The sequence below is a fragment of the Danio rerio genome, chromosome 18 (assembly GCF_052040795.2).
Source record: "Danio rerio strain M-AB ecotype USA chromosome 18, GRCz13ab, whole genome shotgun sequence".
Classification (NCBI taxonomy): Eukaryota; Metazoa; Chordata; class Actinopteri; order Cypriniformes; family Danionidae; genus Danio; species Danio rerio.
This window is the reverse complement of record NC_141038.1, coordinates 14,652,117-14,673,888: the sequence shown is the minus strand read 5'-3', so window position 1 is coordinate 14,673,888 and position 21,772 is coordinate 14,652,117. Positions and strand designations below refer to the sequence as shown.

General features: G+C 34.6%; 1 protein-coding gene across 1 annotated transcript in view; it reads left to right on the top strand.

Moving 5' to 3' along the window:
• cmip (c-Maf inducing protein) overlaps positions 1-21,772 on the top strand; it is a 52,397-nt gene that overhangs the window by 7,456 nt on the left and 23,169 nt on the right. Inside the window, exons 2-9 of the mRNA XM_087293009.1 lie at positions 9,355-9,480; positions 9,566-9,616; positions 12,938-13,099; positions 15,379-15,420; positions 15,733-15,795; positions 17,847-17,927; positions 18,025-18,128; positions 21,347-21,451. Coding sequence (XP_087149135.1) covers positions 9,355-9,480; positions 9,566-9,616; positions 12,938-13,099; positions 15,379-15,420; positions 15,733-15,795; positions 17,847-17,927; positions 18,025-18,128; positions 21,347-21,451 — 734 coding nt within the window. The remainder of the gene's footprint in view (positions 1-9,354; positions 9,481-9,565; positions 9,617-12,937; positions 13,100-15,378; positions 15,421-15,732; positions 15,796-17,846; positions 17,928-18,024; positions 18,129-21,346; positions 21,452-21,772) is intronic.

The window sequence follows — 21,772 nt, the reverse complement described above, 5'->3', positions numbered from 1 at the left end:
AATACCAGCCGTAACATGTTTTTCAAGATTAAACAAAATAAATCCAATTGAACTCTCTCATTCAGTTTTCAATATGAATTTTGGTTATTTTGGCATAATCTCAAGAGGATTTGTTTGAAATCAATTCAATGTTTTAGGCCAATTCATTCTTGCTCAAATGTAATAATTTCTAACTTCTTGATAAATTGAATGTATATTTTCATGAACAAAAGATGTTGATACCCAATCAATTTTCGTCAGTGTTGAATGCAGTAAATTCACTTAAATGAGTAAGCGTTCAAATAACATACAAATCAGCCACCTCAATATTTTTTTTTGACCGGATGTCTGTTTAGTGTTGCCATTCAATTCATAGGTGCAGACACCTTCCGAGTGTGTAATTAAAATGATAAATCTATCATATGATATCAGTTGTGCTAATTAAGTGTGAACAATTTTTTTTTTGCATGCTCACTTGGCTGTTGAGGTTTTGAAACAGAGCTTATGTTGCCACATCCGTAATGTAGAAGCTGGCCTCCTAATTTCCTTTTGTCTCGCATAAACCATCTCAGATCATCAAGTTTGTGGTTAAGCTGACGCATGAATGGATGACGGTAGCCTCAAATTCGGCTTGTTCAGCTCACCCACACCCAGTGAAGTATTTTTGGTCCCTAGATAGATAAATTACGAAAATACAAAAACGTTTGCTAGTCGCACCACCTATAGTTTAGCAGTTTTAAAATATTCGCTTTATCTTTGTTTTGGCTGCGTTGCAATTTGCATGCCACATTTGCGTCATACTGAGGATTTCTTTGTACTAGATTTCACAAGAAATGTGTTTTGGTTTTTAACTGTATGCAAGTCTATGCGCCACATGTGCTGATCCAAATCCTTGTGTGTGTGTGTGTGTGTGTGTGTGTGTGTGTGTGTGTGTGTGTGTGTGTGTGTCTGTCTGTGTGTCTGTGTCTGTGTGTGTGTGTGTTGGATTTGCATGACTTTACTGCCGTTCGTGCATGTGGATATTTTAACAGATATATGGCGTTAATTGAAGCCAGCTGTCTTTGGGAATTTAGTGTTGTATTGAGCCAATAGGCATGCAGTCGTGCCTGTCTGTACAGTAACTTGGCTTCTGTGTTGCTTTCTGTTGCTTTTAGCTCTACAGTAAGATCAAGGAGTAAACTATACCGTGAAGTCGGATTAAAAGGCTTTCTTTTTCTTTTCGTTTGGCTTGCGTTGGCTTCCTTCTCCTGGCCTGCCATGGTTTGCTGTTAATATATCATGGGTGAAGAGTTTAACTGGAAGAAGCCATGTTTACTTTGGGAGAGAGTACATTGTCACAGTTTATTTCGTGCCCATGTTGTAAAATTTTGCTCTATTTGCACACTATTTGCATGGGTTTGAACCTTTTTTTTTTTTTGACTTTAACAATTCCTGTAATCTGTTTTAAGATTTTTGAGTGTACAAATTAATAATAATGATCTCTCAGTCTGGACTTTTAATTGCATTACATTTGGGATTTTTGGTACTGGCGGATAGCTGTGAGTTTATGATTTGCTCTTGATATTTTGCGTTCACACAGACATTTAATGTTTTGGATAATGTAATTTTAAGTATTTAAATGTTTTGTGTCAGTATATTTTAAATATAGTAGATATATATTTATATATTATATGTTTTATTCTGCAAGCACAATCAAAAGTTACAGTAAATATTTTTAATGAAAACCTTTCTATTTCAGCAAGTCTATTAAATTTATATCTATCAAATATCTTTAAAAATTTTTTTTAACTCTTTTCAAAAAAATATTAAGCAGCACAACTGTTTTAATTGATATATTTCTTGTTCATCATATCAGCACATCGTGTGACTGAAGAGGCTGGAGTAATGACACTGAAAAATGTAGCTTTGTAAACCTAGTAATAAATTATATAATAATTATTAAAATGAATATTAGAACATTAATAATATTTCTAAATTAGTGCCTGGTGATATTCTTTTCCAAATTGACCGATAATGATATATTTCGATATCAGTTGTTAATACTTCCAGATTTAAAAGAGTATCGCAACAATTACCGAAGCCACAAAAATTAGAGGGTTGATTAAATAGCGTAACTTATTTTCGGTGGCCGAAAATTTGGTGCATCTCTAATGTCAACAAACTTCTAGATTCCCATTGTTGCTCATTCCTGCTGTGTGATTTTCTCTTAGATCAATTCGAGTAAAAAAGTCCCCCAAAGCTTGTCATTGTTATTGACAAAGTTTTTTGCGTTTATATATAATATTCTTTATTGGCCCAGACTTACTCTAAATATTAGTTTCTTAAAGGTAACAAATGTTAAATTATTGTAAATGTTTTGTGAAAATTAGTGTTAAATTTAAAACAAAATTAAATAATAAAACATGAAATTAATGTTAATTTATTATGTGCAGTTTTGTTTATTTTTAAGAATCATGCGCCACTGTAGACTGGATAACACAGGAATAAATGACATTTTAAAATGTATTTAAAGTAGTTGTAATTATGGATAGCGCTGTCGCCTCACAGCAAGAAGTTCCCTGGATCGAGCCCCGGCTGGAGTTTGCATGTTCTCCCCGTGTTCGCGTGGGTTTCCTTTGGGTGCTCCAGTTTCCCCTACAAGTCCAAAGGCATGCGATATAGGTGAATTGGGTAAACTAAATTTTCAGCAGTATATGTGTATATGTCCTGGTCCTCCAGGTTAGAGGTTAAGCGTTGCACTAACGACCACTTTGTGAAAATGAGATGTTATGAAACATCAACATTGTGTAGCTAAATATCAACTTCAAAATAAGACTGGGAAGTAAGTTATAATAATATAACCCCTCAAAATAAATTTTCTGTTTAAATGATAAAGATTCAACCTTGGTGAGCTTAAGGTGATTTCATTTAAAGAATAAATAAAAATACTAAACTTAACTACAATCATCTGAAAGGAGTTTTAAAATGTTTTAAAATGAAGAATGGAAAAATAAAATGTTTAAATAGGTTAGTGCAAAATTATCATTCATAACTAGAGGTTTATTTATTATCTGCTATGATGAAAATAAAGTATTTCCATAATTTAAAATAAAACCAAAATAATGAGCTTCTGGTCCAGTGGTCTTTTTGTGTATGCAGTACTCAGCTTCTGCAAAGAAATACACCCCTCACAAATGTATCTTTTAAATTCATATTTTTAATAGGAAGCTATACAATATTATATTTGTGTATACTGAAGCCAAATCTGTAGCTTATCTAACAAAATAACTAACAATAATGGTTCAAAAACTGTTTATATGTTATAGAAAAATATTAAATACAAATTTAAAAAAGAGGAAAAATCAAAAGAAGAAAATCTATTTAGTTGAAGTTTTGTAGGTCGTATTTTGTTTCGCAATATTTCACTTGAATTTAATTGTATTGTCCTTCAATTTCTAAATTTGTTTGGTTAAATTATTATTTTAATAAATATATCTGTTTATTAAATCTGTTTTGTTTAAATGCATCAAAATACATTGTCTATATTCACTGAGAAATGGATCAAAATATTCATTTTCAAAATGGGTTGTACTCAATTATGCTGAGCACTGTATACACCACTGTGTATTCTGATATCTATAACTAGATGCATGGAAAGCAGATCGCCAAATTATATGTGATTGTTGACTAATGCAGTTTAATTAAATGCTTGGAGATGAATTAGTCTTAAGCTATATTGATTATTGATATAATAAATACTTTTTAATTTCCATCAAAATAGTAGCAAATTTCGCGTTCTCCATCAAGAGTGCTGTCAGTCAATTATGCAACATCTTTAATCAGCTGTTTGGATCATTTATTGTTTGATATCATAATGGACAGATATGATTGGAAGTAACCATATGTCACTATTTTACATATCATCATAACATCACCAGTGGCTTGAGGAACCAATGCTTTTCTCACGGTTTAGTGGCTTCAATGCTGACAGGAGCTCTCTCAGATCAGTTTGTCAGTTATAGAGATGCCACCTGAACACACTGATGTTTTTCTCCACATCGTTTTCCATCTGGATCTCCCTGGTAACAAAACAAAAAAAACAAAAAAAAAAACATATGTCTCTATTTCATCTCTTTGTTTCCATGGCAACATAGCAATGGTGGAGAGAAGAGCTATTCAACTCCTCCTTAAGGAAGAATTGCACCATGAAAAACAGACTGAATGAGAAGAAAGAAGGACTTCTTGGAATGAGAAGGAAGGGTAGAGAGAGAGAGAGAGAGAGAGGACAGCAAGTGACATGAAGATAAGCAGATTGAACATCAGGCTCGGTGCAAGTTCACTTATCACATCGTCATACAGGATATCGTAGCCATGACAACCTTTAAAGAGGTTGCACTGTGCTGTAGATTTTTACAAAGAAAAAGACCCATGGTGAGAGATTTACCATGATTATATGAGCGACAGCTAGACTTGAGCCATTTATCTGGGTTTTTGGCATTTTCGGGAACTTGTTTTGCTTCACGTGTGGCACATGATTCATTATACACAAGCCTGCTAATGGAGTTGTGATTCATTATATGAAAAAATGTAGTATCATGGTATGGATCTACAGTTGAAGTCAGAATTATTAATTATTATTATTTCTTCTTGTTTAAATATTTAATAAATGATGTTTAACAGAGCAAGGACGTTTTCACAGTATGTCTGATAATATCTTTTCTTCTATAGAAAGTCCTATTTGTTTTATTTCAGCTAGAATAAAAGCAGTTTTTAATTTTTTAAAAGCCATTTTAAGGACAAAATTATTATCCCCTTTAATCTATTTTTTTCCTTATAGTCTACAGAACAAACCATCATTATACATAACTTGCCTAATTACCCTAACCTGCCTAGTCACTTTAAGCTGTATAGAAGTGTCTTGAAAAATATGTAGGCAATATTATTTACTGTAATCATGGTAAAGATAATGTAAATCAGTTTTTAGAAATGAGCTATTAAAACTATTATGTTTAGAAATGTGTGGAAAAAAAAAATCTTATCTCTGTTAAACAGAAATTGGGGAAAAAATAAACGGGGGCTAATAATTCAGGGGGGCTAATAATTCTGACTTTAACTGTATATCCTCTTATGAATGAAGGGTAAAAATGATGATATTTGAAGCAATGACTGGGGGTTTACAATGTTTAAAATGCTACAGACAGTCTGATGTCATCATCTTTATGCGAGGGACTACATTAAAAAAGACAAGATGTTTATATTGAAGACAGTGATAATTAAATTATATTTCTTATGTAAAGACCCAATTTATACTTAAAAAGATTAATAATAATGTATTAATAAAGGCATTCTGGTGGCGCAGTTGGTAGCATGATCGCCTCACATCTAGAAGGTCGCTGGTTCGAGCCCCGCCTGAGTCGGTTATCATTTCTGTAGAGTTTGCATGTTCTCCCCGTGTTCATGTAGGTTTCCTCCGGGTGCTCTGGTTTCACCCACAGTCCAAAGACATGCGCTGTAGGTGAATTGAGAAAGCTAAATTGGCCGTTTGTTGCGCTTGGCTGCTGCGTAAAAATCATGCTGGATAAGATGGCAGTTCAATCCGCTGTGGTGACACCAGATTAATAAAGGGACTTAATAATAACTTAATAATTAACTTCAATTCATAATAATTAATAAGCTAACTTAATTCTTTCATATTGTCCCAGCACAAATAGACAGTGTGGAAACCAGCATTTATTTTTACAGTGAAGATGAATTCCTGAATGGACCAATTTGACGTCCGAAGTCAGTTTCAGTGATTTAAAGAGCCTATTGTGCAATGAATCCTAAAAATATATCATGGAATCATTAATGCCAATAAAGAACATTCATATTTACTAATTCATCTATAACACCGACTCTTAAAAGAGGAAGATGAATCTGAGATCTGCAACAGAGGGTGCAATGGCCTCAGTGCAGAACAGCCACCTAAGAGTGGGGGATGTAAATAAAAGACAGGCCTGTTTTATTGGCTTATACAGAGACGAACTGCCTGTTTGTTTGAGCGAGCGAGAGACGCAAAGAGGACGAGTCAAAGAAAGGAACAGCTTGTTTGCTCTGCTGAACTGGGTGGCTGACACAAATACAGGAACTGTGGTTTGGTTCGAGTCTAGAGGGAGAGCAGCGCAAATAAAGCAATAGCCTGTTTGTGCAAAGAAGCTGAGGGAGGGTGCTGCTAATAATGGAAGAGCCTGTTGCCGGGCGGCGGAGGGGGGAGGGCCGGCTAATAAAGGAAGAGCCGCAGTTTGCTATTGTAGAGGGAAGGAGATGGGGAACAGCCTGTTGACATTTGACGTCATGTGACCAGCGACACTTCAGTCAGGAGTGGAACTGAGAAATGAGCGGACTTGAGTGTGACAAATAGTGGAAACTGAGAAGCTTCTGTAGCCATTTAAAAATCGCAGAGAAGAGGAACCACCAGTTCACTGTAAATTTGTGGCCTGAATGGAGAAGGAAATGTTAGAGGTTTTATTTATATACCATTGTCCACTATCTAGGTCTGTTGATGGAATAAGAACATGCAATGTCAGACTTCTTTGAAACTTAATGCTGTTTTGTGAAGCAAAAACGCGTGCTAATGCCTAATGCTTAGGGTTGTTATGGCTAAAATAAATTCATTTTTTAATCGGAATATACCAGTAAACCCTAAATTATGTTTAAACATAATAGATTTAATAAATAATTTATTTTGTCTTTTTAAACCGTTTCAAAGATTATATAGTCATTTTGCAAGATGCTAGTGTTCAGCTTAAGGCTGATTCATACTTCTGCATCAAGCGCACACGTAGCTATGGCACAGCCTACGCGTGGATGCATAGCCCTCGCAGTGGCCGTCGGCATCGCTGACGTGCACCTCTCAAAAAATACACAAAATCAAAATCAGCGAGTTTGAACCACTTGCACATAAAGGAAGCGTTCAGAAAAAACAAAACACCGGCGAAGAAACTCGACGCAGGAACATAAACACCTACCTCCAGCTAGCGTTTGGGAAGTGTTATCGCAGAGCTACAGAAACAGCGCGCAGAAGTATGAATGCACAGCTATGCGCACTGCATGCGCCGTGGGTCACGCCGATCACTTGACGCAGAAGTATAAACCAGGCTTTAAAGTGCAATTTACAGGCTTAACTGCAATAATTAGGTTAACTAGGCAAGTTTAGCCTGGTTTATACAACTGCGTCGAGTAATTGCCATGACCCACAATGCCTGCCTTGCGCGTAGTCGTGCATTTATACTTCTGCACACTGTTTGTTTTGCTCTGCAATGACACTTCCGAAACGCTGTAGCTGGCAGTGAGGTTTTTATGTTCTTCTGTGTTCTTCAAAAGGTGTTTTGTTTTTACTGAACAATACATTCATGTACAAAACTCACCCATTTAGAGGCGGTAACCAGCAGACATGCAACGACTTTAATCATATGGTAAACACAAAACAAAAGTTTCCATCTGGAGCTTCTTCACGAGACTGTACATTTGTGAACACTAGTTCCATCTAGCTTAAGGCTCTTAGCACAGCCCACACTTGTCACTGCTAGCAGGCTGACCAATCACAGAGCTTGCACTACGTGTCGTTACTCAATTTTTTTTAAAGGTACTTGTCAGCCAAGGCAAGGGCTTGCATATGCATGTGTTTGACGCAGAAGTATAAATCAGCCTTTAGGGCAGAGTTGCCCAAACTAGGACCCGCAGGCCAAAGTTGGTCCATGGTAACCTTTGATTGGCCTGAAATCCCATCTGAGAAGAGAGGGAGAGGGGTTTTATTATGCTTTAAACAACAAATACATGACAATAGAACAAACAAAATAAAATGATGCCTGGGTGATAGAAGGTAAATAACACAAAAAAATAAGAAATAAAATGAACACAATAAACAAGAGTATGAATAAAATTCCTACAAACAAGCAGGACCTTTACTTTAAGCAAAAACTTTGAAAATAGAGCACAAATGGACCGTTTTAATGGCCTTTCTATTAGCTTTATTTTGAAAAGTACAAAACTAAATTTTCAGTTCCTTATAAAGCAAATTAAAACAGGGTTTTTGTTGGAAAATGTACACTTATCAATATGAAGCTTAATCAACAAAATAAATAGATGAGAGGAAGAAGGTTGGGGTGAATGCCTTTTAACAGAGATTGTCATATCTAGTTTAAAGTAATCTTTTGTTTGTTTGTTTGTTTGTTAGTTTGTTTTATTGTTGAGTAGCAAAAAGCAAACTGAAATTAAATGTTTAAGTTAAATGTGCATAAATCAGATTTATTTTGTGTGTAAATTCTGTCACTCGAAGATAGAAGCAAGACAGCAATAAGCAAATCAATAAAAAACATTTACATTAGGATGTTAAAATATATATATTTAATTATTAATATGATTAAAGTATTTTTTCTATTTATTTTTAAATCTAAATAAATTAAGACATCACCATGGCAATTTTAATGTAAAAGTTTTAGCCCACCACCCTCAATCAAGTTTGGTTTTTGGCCCTTTTATAAGGAAAGTTTGGACACCTCTGCTTTAGGGTAATTTTCAAGTCATTGGGACTAATAGCATTGACCTTAAAATATTTGTTTTATTATTATTATTAAGAGCTTTTGTTCTTGCCAGAATAAAACAAATAATAATTTCTCTAGAAGAAAATATGTTATAGGTAAATTTATTATAGTTATTTGTTAAACATAAATGTTTAAAAAAAAGAAGGTTACTCTAATATTTCTGTACATTCACAGCAGGAATAAAGTACAACTACAACAGGCCTTTAGTTTTGTGTTTTTCCATCTGTCATGATTAAAATAATGTAATTATTTTTATAGAAATACTATAAAACTGATACTTCTCCCGTGCTGAACTCAGTTTAATTTCAAAATTAAACTGAAGTATACCTGAAGTATAATCATGGGTGATGCTTGCACACAGAAAGTACATTAAGAGCTGGACGATGCATCTTTGAAAGCATGTTGACATCCAGAGATCAGCCATCATATTATTTCCATATGATATTCTATGCAAATGATTAAACGGCACATTTTGCAAGATACTAGTATTCAGCTTAAAGTGCAACTTATTGGCATAAATGGGTTAATTTTGGTAATTTTGGCAAGTCATTGTATAACACTGGTTTGTTTTATAGCCAATTGAAAAATAGGGGGCTAATAATATTGACCTTAAAATGCTTTTTGCTTTTATTCTAGCCAAAATAAAACAAATAAGACTTTCTCTAGAAGACAAACAAAACCTTTTTCTCCTTCCCTTATAATGACGAAACCAACCGAGCTTTTATAAATGCGGTATACAAAGCTCATTTTAAGAGGTGTTAAAGCCATGAGTCATTTTCTGCAAACTTAAACGTGTCTCTTCCTGTTTCTGCAGCCCACAGGATACATGGAGGCCCCTCTGTCCTACAGCACCATAGAAGACCTGCAGCTGCTGTCCTGGGACAATGCTCCCAAATACTGTGTCCAGCTCAGCTTCCCTGGAGGAACGGTTCTGCTGCAGGTACATCCAGCCCCCTCATGTTTCATGACACCTATGTTGCGATGACACTCTGACTCATATTGTGAATGTTTGTGTGCGCTCACAGGCTGCTAACAGCTATCTGCGGGACCAGTGGTTTCACTCTATACAGTGGAAGGTAAGGTCATATGTCTAGGAAGGCTCGATTTGCAAAAAGCATTGGCGTAATGACATTCTGCATGGTTTAAAGTGAGAGTATTATTTTATAAGTATGTGGGTGTTCTTAAGATGCTCCCGCTTTGATGATCGACAAGATGATTTCAGAGTTTTAGCTTTGCGGTGTGAATTTTTCTTTCTGTAAAGGAAGAATGAAACTTTTATAGTGTGAATAGATTTAAAGGTCATATTGTGCATATGCATAGTATTTATGCTTAACACATAACGTGTGTATTGTGTGTAACTTTCAAGTGTAAACGTTATTTGCATTTGAAGAGACACAGAAAAACTGTTTTTGTTTCTATCCAAAAAGGGCCATTTATAGCATAGTATAGTACAGCAGGGAAAATAAGAATTGAAACTGTCAACGTTTCTTGGAAAACTTATTTCTAAAGGTGCTGTTGACTTAAAATTTTCCCCGGAGGTTGGTAACAACCAAAAAAAATCCATATATGCTATGTAAACATATCTGATTAGTTTACTATTTAAGTTATGCAAAATAAACAATAAAAGAAAAGTATTGAACACACAAAGAAACGAAGGCATTGAAGTGCAGTGAAAGCCCAGACAGCACCTGAAATCTCTCAGTAGTTATTCAGCAACCCTCTGCCCTTCGTCAGTGTAAATTAATGTTCGCTGCTTCAGTTCAACATCTACATAAGCAGGATGATGAAGATGAAACCAGGCTGGACATTTTAGCAAAACACTGAGCCAAAACACAACCAAGGAAACTCTCAAATGCTTTCAGCGAAAGAAAATCAAGCTGTAGAATGGCCCAGTCAATCACCTGACTCGAATCCAATAGAAAATACAAAGCAAATATCAGATTTGATAGATGAGAACCACAGAACCATCAAGATTTTTACAGTCTTTGTTGAAGTCTGTGGAAAAACTAACACCTGATCAATGCATTTTGGCGTTTTATTGTTATTACACATAACTCAGCTTTAAGTTTTTTTGTTTTGTTTACTTTTTATGTTTGTATTGTTGGAGTTTTTACCAAAATCTGGTTCAATTCCATGGCAGCAGCTCCTTTAGAAATATTATTCACAGGAAATAACATGACGTGTTCAATACTTATTTTTCCTGCTATATATAATCTATGCTGTATTTTGCGTTTCTTGGGATACCAGAGACAACATGCCCCCTTTAATATTAGATTATTGGCTACCAATTTATTTGCGTCAATTTATTTTGCTTCAGTTGTGGTGGCATTTCCACCAAAAACTAAATTTTTTTTTAATATAATGATTTTACAAAGTATATACTTTGTTTCCGGCGACGCGGTGGCGCAGTGGATAGCGCTGTCGCCTCCAAGCAAGAAGGTCGCTGATTCGAGCTTCGGGTGGTTCAGTTGGCATCTCTGTGTGGAGTTTGCATGTTCTCCCCGTGTTCGCGTGGGTTTCCTCCAGGTGTTCCAGTTTCTCCCACAGTCCAAAGACATGTGGTACAGGTGAATTGGGTAAGCTGAAATTGTCCGTAGTGTATATGTGTGAATGGGAGTGTATGGGTGTTTCCCAGTGATAGATTGCAGCTGGAAGGGCATTCACTGCATAAACATATGCTGGATAAGTTGGCAGTTCATTCCGCTGTGGCAACCCCAGATTAACAAAGGGACTAAGCAGAAAAAAAAAAGAAAGAATAAATACTTTGCTTTCAAGCAGTTAAGTCATTTAAGATAAGTTATAGGAGATTTATGAAATAATAAACATAACTTGTCAGCAGTAGTTTTTATTCTGTGCACTGCCCAGATCAACTTTGTCAGATTGTATTTTTTTTTTAATCTTATAAAAATAGTTATCTGTTAAATTAGCACCTTACCAAGACAAAGAAGTCACTGACGTGTGTAACTTGAAGTATAAATATCTTTTACGATTTTGTTATTGTGCATCATAACCAGTTAAGCTGTAATTTAGTTTTATTGTGCACAATTATGTTCATTTGACATAAAATTAGCCAGCTATGATATTGCCCTCAGCAAGGCTGAGACATTACCAGCAACATTTTCACATTTAAATGTTTTTCAAAGACATTTACGATAATGTTATGTTTTTTCTACAGTTTATGACCTTAGTTGTGGCGTCATTTTCATCAAAAACAGTTTTCCCCATTAAAGACTTATAAAAGTATATCTTAAGTTACCAAGGAGACCGCAGAGTCGAATCAAGAGATGATGTTTGAAGGAAACAATAAACTTGCAAGCAGCCGTTCTTATTGTACATCATGTTCAATCAAGTCACATTATGTGAAAGATTTTTTTACAGAAGTCAGCACTGTCATTTCACCATTTAGGTATGTTAGAAAGTAAAAAAAAATCTGTATATTAAACTGTGACCTCAGTTGTGACTTCTTTTCCATCAAAAAAAACGTTGTCCCCATTATATATTGGTAATGGTTATTAAGGGAACAAACATCTCAGTGCGGCTCATCCTTGATTTGAAATTTGAGACATGATGATGTATGTAGCGGAAACAATATACCTCACTTGTAAGCAGAAATTTGTATGCGTCAAGTAGTTTCCAGTCATATTTTGAGAGCGATGGGAAAAGTTTAAATGATGTAAAAAAAACACCAAAAAAATAAATAACTAGTGAGAAAGTAAAGTGTGATTTTAAAGAAATAATAAAAAATAAGGAAAACACTTTTGTTTAGTTCACAATTCATGCTGTACTGACTTATCACCTGCCCATTACTAGGATTGTTTATTAGTAGTTCTAAAGCAATGTTTCTTAACCACGTTCCAGGAGGACCACCAGCTCTGCACATTTTCCATGTTTTCTCACCTAATTTAGATCACCAGCTCATTAGATATAGACACTGATCGACCTGTGATGGGTGTGACAGAAAAAGGAGACATACAAAACATGCAATGTTGTTGGTCCTCCAGGAACGTGGTTGAGAAACACTGATCTAAAATATAGTCTAATCCTACCCAAAACCTAAACCCAACTTATTACTTTATTAACTATTAATAAACGGCTAATTTGTAGTTTATTAAGCTGTTTGTGCTAATTAATGGTTTGTTATGGTTTAGTATCATGATCTAAATATCTAAAAATGTTGCCAAATGAAGTCTATGTGGTTGTAAACAAACTAAAATCAATTAATTCACATTCAAACCCCATAAACCCATCATTTCTGGATAAAAATTGCTGTGATACTTCACGCAGTAATGTAATCAGAATGCGACAACTGCTGCATTCTGCTGATCAAATGTGTGTCAGTTTCATAACTGTTGGTTACACCGGTAAAAGGCAGGTGTGTGTGTGTGACTCATTTGCAGAAAAAGATCTACAAGTACCGCAAGGTTCTGAATAACCCGAGCCGCTGGGATGTTGTTCTGAAGGAGATCCGCTCTCTGGTGGACATGGCCCTCACTTCGCCCCTCCAGGACGAGTCCATCCATCAGGCCCCGCTGCACATCATCTCCACCCTGCTGGCTGAGGTACACTCAAAAGATTAAGTTTACTGTTTGTTTTGTTTTTTTTGTTTTGTTTGAACTACTCACCTAAAATAGGCTGAAACAACACAATGCACAAAGACTTCATTTTCAGTTAGTCAGCCCAAATGCTTCTGGTGAACTGTCTTGCCATTACAAATCATCGCATTTTTGCCTTTTTTAAAAAAATGGATTAAATTAATTTATTTCTTTAAAGTTCTACAGACAATACTCCAAAATGACAATGTGAAAAAATATTTTTTTAAATTGTTGAATATTTATTAAAAATAAAAAACCTGACAAATCACATGTACATAAGTATAAGTATGTACATATAATTTTCCACTGATTGTTCTTGAGATGTTTCAGCAACTTAAATGGAGTTCACCTGTGGTAAATTCAGTTGATTGGACATGATTTGAAAAGGCACACACCTGTCTATATAAGGTCCCAGGGTTGATAGTGCATGACAAAGCACAAACAAAGCATGAAGACAAGAGAATTATCTGTAGACCTTGTCCTTGTCTTGTTTAGTGCATACTTTAAGAAAAAAAAATTGAAGATAAGTGAGCTATTACTTTTTGAAGTGGTTATAGTTACCAAATCCCCTGTATATATTATTTCTACACTATATTATTTACTTGGATTTTTGAATATATTTTATTTGATATTTAAATAATTTGTTTACACAAAATAAAAATATATATATAATAATAAGGGTGCAGTATATGATTATTTAAATGAAATTTCAGATATTTCAGATTTACTCTAAAATTGTAAATAAAAATGCTCTAAAAATTGTAAAATACTTTAAAATTGTATTATACAATAATATTTTCAGCTTATGCATTCTTTCTTTAAAGTTAAACGTAGTTTCATTTAGGCATGGGCCGGTATCTGGCGTTTCTGACAGTATGATATCCTTGGATAAAAATATCATGGTATCACAGTGTTGTGATTACTGCCTCTAAAATAAGTTCTTCTTAAACGACTGGGTTAAAAAAAAACAGCTTTTGATGAAATTGAACAAAAGACGTTTTATTTTAGGAAACATTTATGATATTTTGAAACGGTAAACATGTCAGGCTTAATTCATTCATTTTCTTTTCGGCTTAGTCCCTTTATTAATCTAGGGTCGCCACAGAGGAATGATCCGCCAACTAATCCAGCATATGTTTTACGCGGTGGATGCCACCATCCCAACTGCAACCATCACTGGGAAATTTCCATACACACTCATTCACACACATACAATTTAGCTTACCCAATTTACCCATACCACATGTTTTTAGACTTGTGGGGAACACCGGAGCACCCATAGGAAACCCACACGAACACGGGGAGAACATGCAAACGCCACACAGAAATGCCAACTGACCATCAGGGGCTTGAATCAGCGACCTTCTTGCTGTGAGGTGACTGTGCCACCCACTGCACCACCGTGCTGCCCCATGTCAGGCTTTATAAAAAACACATTATAAACCTTACAAATACCTTAGCTATTTTAAAAATTGTGACTTTTCTAAACTGTGGTAAACCTTGAAACCAGTTATCATCCCATGCCTAGTTTCATTTTATTGCTTTATTTTTAATGTTCAATGTGTAATTTGTCTTGCTTTAATGCGATTAGTCAAAAGAGCAAATGGTCAAGTAGCACGTCAAAAAAAGCCATTATTACATCAATAAAATATTAACAAATAGCTATTTTACCAAAAAACATCTATATTACATGTCCAAATCTAGAGGATTTTGTTTAGAAAATATTTCCGTTGTATGTTTTTTGTCAAGTGTAAAAAAAAAAATCATTCACTTTCTAACATGGTGTTGTCAGATCTCTTGCAGCGTTCTGTTTTTCTTTTCATTATGAGTGTCATTTGTGAATTGAGGTGTACATTGCATCTCATTTTGAGTTTAATCAATTTATAAAAGTTACCTCTGCATGCGTGTGTGTGTGTAGCTGTGGTTTAGCTAGACTTTCTTTTTCACATAGCAATGCTGTGATCTTCTTCAGAACAAAGACCTCCAGTGTTTGCATATAGGGAAATATCGGTTGCATCTGCACTCTGATTTGCAGATGAAGATTATATCTTTGAATCCCACCTATAGCGAGCATGTGAATCTTTTAAAAAGGACTTCCAGTCAAATGGCTGATGTATCCTTGAATCACACAGGCTTTCCCAAAAAGAGTTTGAACGTTTTAAAAACAGGGATTGAGCTATTTAGCTATGGCATTGCTGGCCAATGAATTCTCAACCATTTTTTTTGTCGTGTCATTTCCTTCCCAGAACACTAACCTCAGCGCTCAGGACCACGAAAACATCATTGTGGTGAGTAGGGCTGCTTTTAGTTTTTTTTTTTTTTGTAACTTAGAAAATATGAAGATGCATGTTGCATTCAAATAAGAGCCTGTTAAACTGCATTGCTAACAAGGCAGGGTTACGTAATATATCTTGAGGCTCATGCTCTGGAATAAAATTGATTTGAAAGTGGAGCGAACTCCCATAGAAACAGGGCTTGAATGCCTAGATGTGCTGGATGGGGCGCTGAAGGTTGCGCACTTCCTTAAAGCATGGCTGAAAAAGCAGCAAGACTCTTCATGTCTGTGGGGAAGGTGACTAATGGGTCAAATCTGTCTGTAGGCCATCGCACCCCTGCTGGAGAATAACCACCCTCCCCCTGACCTGTGCGAATTCTTCTGCAAGGTAAATACAAGTGTTCATAATTATTATTACTATTAGTTTTATTTAACAAATAGATTTTTTATTGCTGGTTGTAATTTTTCATTTTTGTATAAATGAGGGCTGCGCAATATATCGTTTCTTCATTGATATCGCAATGTGCCAATCCGCAATAGTCACATCACAGGATATGCAATGTTGAGTCTGAATTAAAGTTGACCAGAAGCTATAAAATTATATTTATTTACTGTATTTATTGACTTATGCAACATAAATAAAGATTCTTACTTATAGATTTATAGATTCTTCTATAAAGTTTATACTTTTCAAAGCGTTAATAAGATTATTTTACTTACCCCTGTGACAGAAAATGTAGCTTGTTTTATTAACTCTTATTTTTGACTAATTTCTTCTGAAGTTAAAAACAAAACAATAGTTTTAGTTGCTGCAAGAATTTTTTGATGTTTGGATTAGAAAAAAAAAACAAACAAAGTAAGAAAAGTATTGTTTTGTATTGTGATTATTCAATTTCTGTACCGAAATACTGTTTAGACTCCCCAGAAAACCATTGAATAGTGCTATTCAAACTATATTGGAAACTGTATTTATATCACAATATTTATCGCTGAAATCTAAAATACCGCAAAATCAGATTTTTCCAATATCGTGCAGCCCTAGTTCATTTATTTATTTATTCTGTTCATGAAATTACAGTTCAAGAAGAAGTTGGTTGCATTAGAAGTTTCATCTATTTCAGATTTTCACATTTTTTTTAATGAATAAATGTGCCAAAATCTAGTTTAAATTTAAAAATAGATAATATTAGCTAATAGCGTATGGTTATACATTTTAAGAAACTAAAAATATACAAAACAAATAGACACACTAGCCTTCAAGAATCAGTAGTTTATAATTTTTTCCTTTTTTAAATAATTATTTATTTTAATCACAGGCGATAAATCTTACAAAGTATTTCTATTTCAAATAAATGCTGTTCTTTTTGAAGTCTGAAAGTTTTATGCAGTTTTTTAGAAAAAAAAAGTTAAGCGTTTCAACATTGTATTCAACATTGATAATGAGAATCACCAGAAAGGCTTTTTATTTTTAAATATATTTTTTATATTTTATACTTTATATTTTTGAATGTATATTTTTATTATAGTTTTGCAGACAAGGAAAAGACAGACAAACCTGTCAAGTAACAATAATCTGTGCAAAATAAAAAATAAAGCATGAAACCAGGGAAAATGGCGACTTACAAGACTTGTATGACCTACAAAAAGACATTGCAATGGATGTAAAGAGGGGGAAAAAAACTTTAAAATCTTCTTTAAGTCTTTATGTTGTGTTGGAAATAAAAAACTAGATCCCTCATTTGATCAAATTTTGCAAAATCCCCAGAGATGGCATATATTTCTTTCTTTCCAAATTTAAAGTAAAGGCAAGTCCAAGAAGCCAGTCAGAAAAGAAAGGAATAACATTTTTTTCCCAGAAACAAAGGATAACTTTCTTAGCCATGATCATGCCATCATGAACAAGTAGCCGTACATTTCAGTTGAGATTAGAAAAGCTTTTTAAAATAAAAATATAACCTAAATGTTATGAAAATAATTTAAAGTATATTTAAATATAAGGATTTTTTTTAACTTCTTGAGGTATATGAACAAAATAATATTCCTATTTTTACTACATGTGTGATCAAATAAATGCAGCCTTGATAAACATTTATATATATATATATATATATATATATATATATATATATATATATATATATATATATATATATATATATATATATATAGTAAAAATATTGTATAATAATAATAATAAATATAATAAATATTCCAAAATATAGTAATAAATATTCCAATTTTTATTATATTTTATATGTAATCAAGTAAATGCAGCCTTGTGAATGTAAGAGACTCAAAAAAATAAAAACAAATCTGACTGACCCCAGACATATGAATGATAGTGCATTGTGTAATGTTATTGTTTGATATCATCCGTCTCTCAAGTAATTTCTTCTAATGGTTTACATATATTAATATGAAATGTGTTCCTCTGTGCAGCACTGTAGAGAGCGTCCTCGGTCAATGGTGGTGATTGAAGTGTTCACTCCTGTGGTTCAGAGAATCCTCAAACACAACATGGTGGGTGCTCAAATTTCACTAGCCATACTCTTGAATTCACACATACTGTATCTGCTCCCTCGTCTTCTAACTCTCCTTGTCTTTTGTTTTGTTCCAGGACTTCGGGAAATGCCCCAGACTCCGTCTCTTTACTCAGGAGTATATTTTAGCTCTGAATGAGCTTAACGCCGGCATGGAAGTGGTCAAGAAGTTCATTCACAGGTGAGTGACAATTTTTTTTCGTTTCCTTTTTCAAACAGACTCCTGCCAGCAAAACAGTGTATTAATGAAAACAAATGTGTGCTTTAACCCTTATAACAACCCAGTAATATGAGTGGCTTTTTTAAAATGGCTTGTTGTGGTATATTATCACCAAATACAAGATTCAATGTTTTAATCTAGTTTTCCGTCTATTACGACTGATTTTGTTTTTATTTTTGAACCTGCTTGGTCATAGATATCATTGATTTGAAACTGATGCTCCTCAGTTCTTTGAATAACAAGAAAAGAAAACCATTTGTCAACAAGTTTGTCAGTTTAAAATAAAATATAAACTTTATTATCAATATTTTTAATGTTTATCATTTTTAGCAGAAATCGTGATTCTTGTTGACTTATTTGAGTTAATGTAAGTATCAAATACAAAAAATATTCACAGGGTGTCTTAAAGTCCTAAAATGTCTTCAGTTTCAAACACAAAATTGTACATCTTAAACATCTTAAATTCACTGTAATATGCTGTTGTAGGTCTTTTTTTAACAGGTCTTACTTTATGTAAAGCTACCCAATCAAACAAGCACACATCCATACACCAACAATACATTAGCTAAACTCTATTTAAAACAGTCTTTATTATAACAGTCAGTTGTGCATACATTTAGTTTATTAAAGTTTTAAAGAGTTTTTTTGTTAAGATATGTAAAAAAAAAATGCAATATATATTTTACTAGGGTCTGGTTGTTTTGACTTTATTTAAAATATGTGGCTAAGACATAACTAATTGGTTTTTGATGAGGCAAAAAAAAATAATTCTGCTTAGCAATTAATAAAATTGCAATAAGCTCTATATTAGCTTAAATTTTCATTCTTGATGGTCTTAAAAGATCTTTAAAAGCACCCTGATGCAGAAATCCTAATACAAAATAGTATAATAAATAGTAAATATTCAGATTTTCGCTTATACTAGGGGTGTCCAAACTTGCTCCTGGAGGGTCGGTGTCCTGAAGAGATTAGCTCCAACCCTAATCAAACACACCTAAACCAGCTAATCAAGCTTTTACTAGATATACTAGAATCTAGTATATCTAGATTCCTGGCAGGTGTGTTGAAGCAACTTGGAGCTAAACTCAGTAGGACACCAGCCCTTCAGGACTGAATTTGGACAGCCCTAGTGTATACAGTGATCCCTTGTTATTCACGGAAGTTATGTTTTAAAAATAACCCTCAATGGGCAAAATCCGCGAAGTAGTCAGCTTTATTTTCTACAATTATTTTAGAAGTTTTAGGGCTGTGAAACCTCTCGCTACACAATTTATACACTTTTTTTTCAGACAGGCATTTTCACACTTTTCTCTCTTGTTTAAACTCTCTCAAAGTTTAAACCTTCATAGAATAATAAGCCCAGTATTATAGAATAAAACCAAAGATCAAAACCTGTTGTCAGACGCAAACATTCTTCGCTGTCAGCAAAAGATGACGCTTTTTAGCTTTTGTGCGGATAATGTTGCCATCTAGCATAATGTTCTTTATCCTGCAGTCTCTGATCCACAAAGCTAAAGCAGACTCCATCTTTAGGGGGGTCACACACCGGATGTGCCACACACATGACAGTTGGAAGTAACATACATGGGACATACAAATTCAAAGTTATTCTGCTGATGCTCAGTGGCACAGTAGAAATATCAGCTGTTTTAGAAGATCTTGCACATCCGGTTTAGAACCCCCTTTACGATGGTCTTGCTGCCGAGAGTTACGACCCTTTTTGCATCCTTGTTGAAACTCGCACTGCTAGCGATCCAAGATTTATGTTAATTTAGCAAGCTGAACACATTCTGTTCTGTAAGGAGACACGGAGGAGATTGATTGACAATGGTCTACAGCCAATCAGGATGCAGAACACAATGAGCTGTAAAAAAAAAAAAAAAAGAAAAGCATGTCGAATTACACAAAAAATCGGTGAAACTTGCGAAAGGAACCACATTATATCGAGGGACCCCTGTACATAATACCTTAATATATCATCAGAAATTTTGAGTATTAGCCCTGTGTATGTTTCTTTTGACTTTTGAAGTGCCATTAACCATTGATTACATTTTATGAATCACCAATAACCATAATTCCAGCTAAAATCCTTTTTTAATATTATTTTCTTGTGACTAAAGTAGTCTTCTGCATCTTGCATTTAGTAAATTACAGCAAAAAATAAAATTTTGGTGTGAGCTATTCCTTTTATTTGATGTACTATGTCAGAGCTTGGAATCTTATTGCGTTGTGACTAGTTATGACTGTGTGTTTACATGGACTTCAGTAATCAAATTATTTGCATTAATCTGAACACAACAAGATTAAGGTGTTGCTTTTTGAATGTTTCTTTTTTGATCCCGTTTTACACTTTGTAGCACATAAATCGTTTAACATCATTGCGTCACCATGCTATCCGCATTTTCTCCGGAGATTCGTGTAATTTCGGGTGTTTTATTTTTAGTTTGTCGACTTTAACTGCACTTTGGCACTTTCACTTTCATTCAGGAACATTTCATGCATACCCCCATGACAAACGAGATATTGGATGCGAGTATGAACTGCTGGAAGAGTGTAGTTTTAAAGGAATTTGATACCGCACGCAGTATGGGAGACAAACTCTGCATATAGCGATGCAGGTGTCTGTATTCCTTCACTGACTCAGTAGGTGCAGAGAATAGTGTCAAACAGCCGTGTGTGTATAGACTATCCTGTAGCAAAATGTGGCGAAAATCCTACATGACGGTAATAGTTTAATCATGTCTGTACTGCACTTTAATAATGCGACTAAAATCGGCATATGCCACATGTCTTAATGCGGCAATGTCTGAACATGTCTTAATTGTTTGGTTCAATTATGACTTTATTCGGATTAAGATAATCAAAAATGGCTGTTTACATGGTAGATTCTAATTCAGAATATTGTCTTGATCATGTTAAAATCAGATTATTGGTGTCCATGTAAACATACTCAGTGTTACCTAATTTTAGCTCCACCTTGCTTATGTACAACGAACAGGGCTTCATATTATGTACACAAACGAACATCTTTTAATGCATCAGTTTGTGTCAGTTTAGTGGTCTGTTTAGGACCAAACCCTGTGCAGACTTCCTGCGTAAGCTTTGTTTTCTTTCAGCTGTCATTCTCAAACACAGAAGCTATGCTAACCTGACCTTTTCTTCACATGTTGTGATTGCAGCATGCACGGTCCCACCGGACAGTGCCCTCATCCTCGGGTTCTCCCAAATCTCGTAGCGGTTTGCCTGGCTGCCATCTACTCCTGCTACGAAGAGTTCATCAACAGGTGCGTCCGATTCTCTGTTTACCCCATGTGTTTACCCCAGAGACTTGAGCTCAAAACATTTCCCTGAATCATGTTTGCCAATTCAACTGCATCATATCTACCTAAAATACTCGCACTTTAATTTCCATTAGCTTGTATTTGTCTGGATGTTTGGCGACAAACAATAGTGACGTGGTTGAAATGACATTATTCGGTCTCACTTGTCCTGTTTGTGTGATCATTTTGGGCCTCTGGGCCGCGGTTCACCCACCTGAGAGGAATAAGGCACTATTTTCAAACGATTCCATGATTCATGATGACTCAAGAGAATGAGACGTGTCT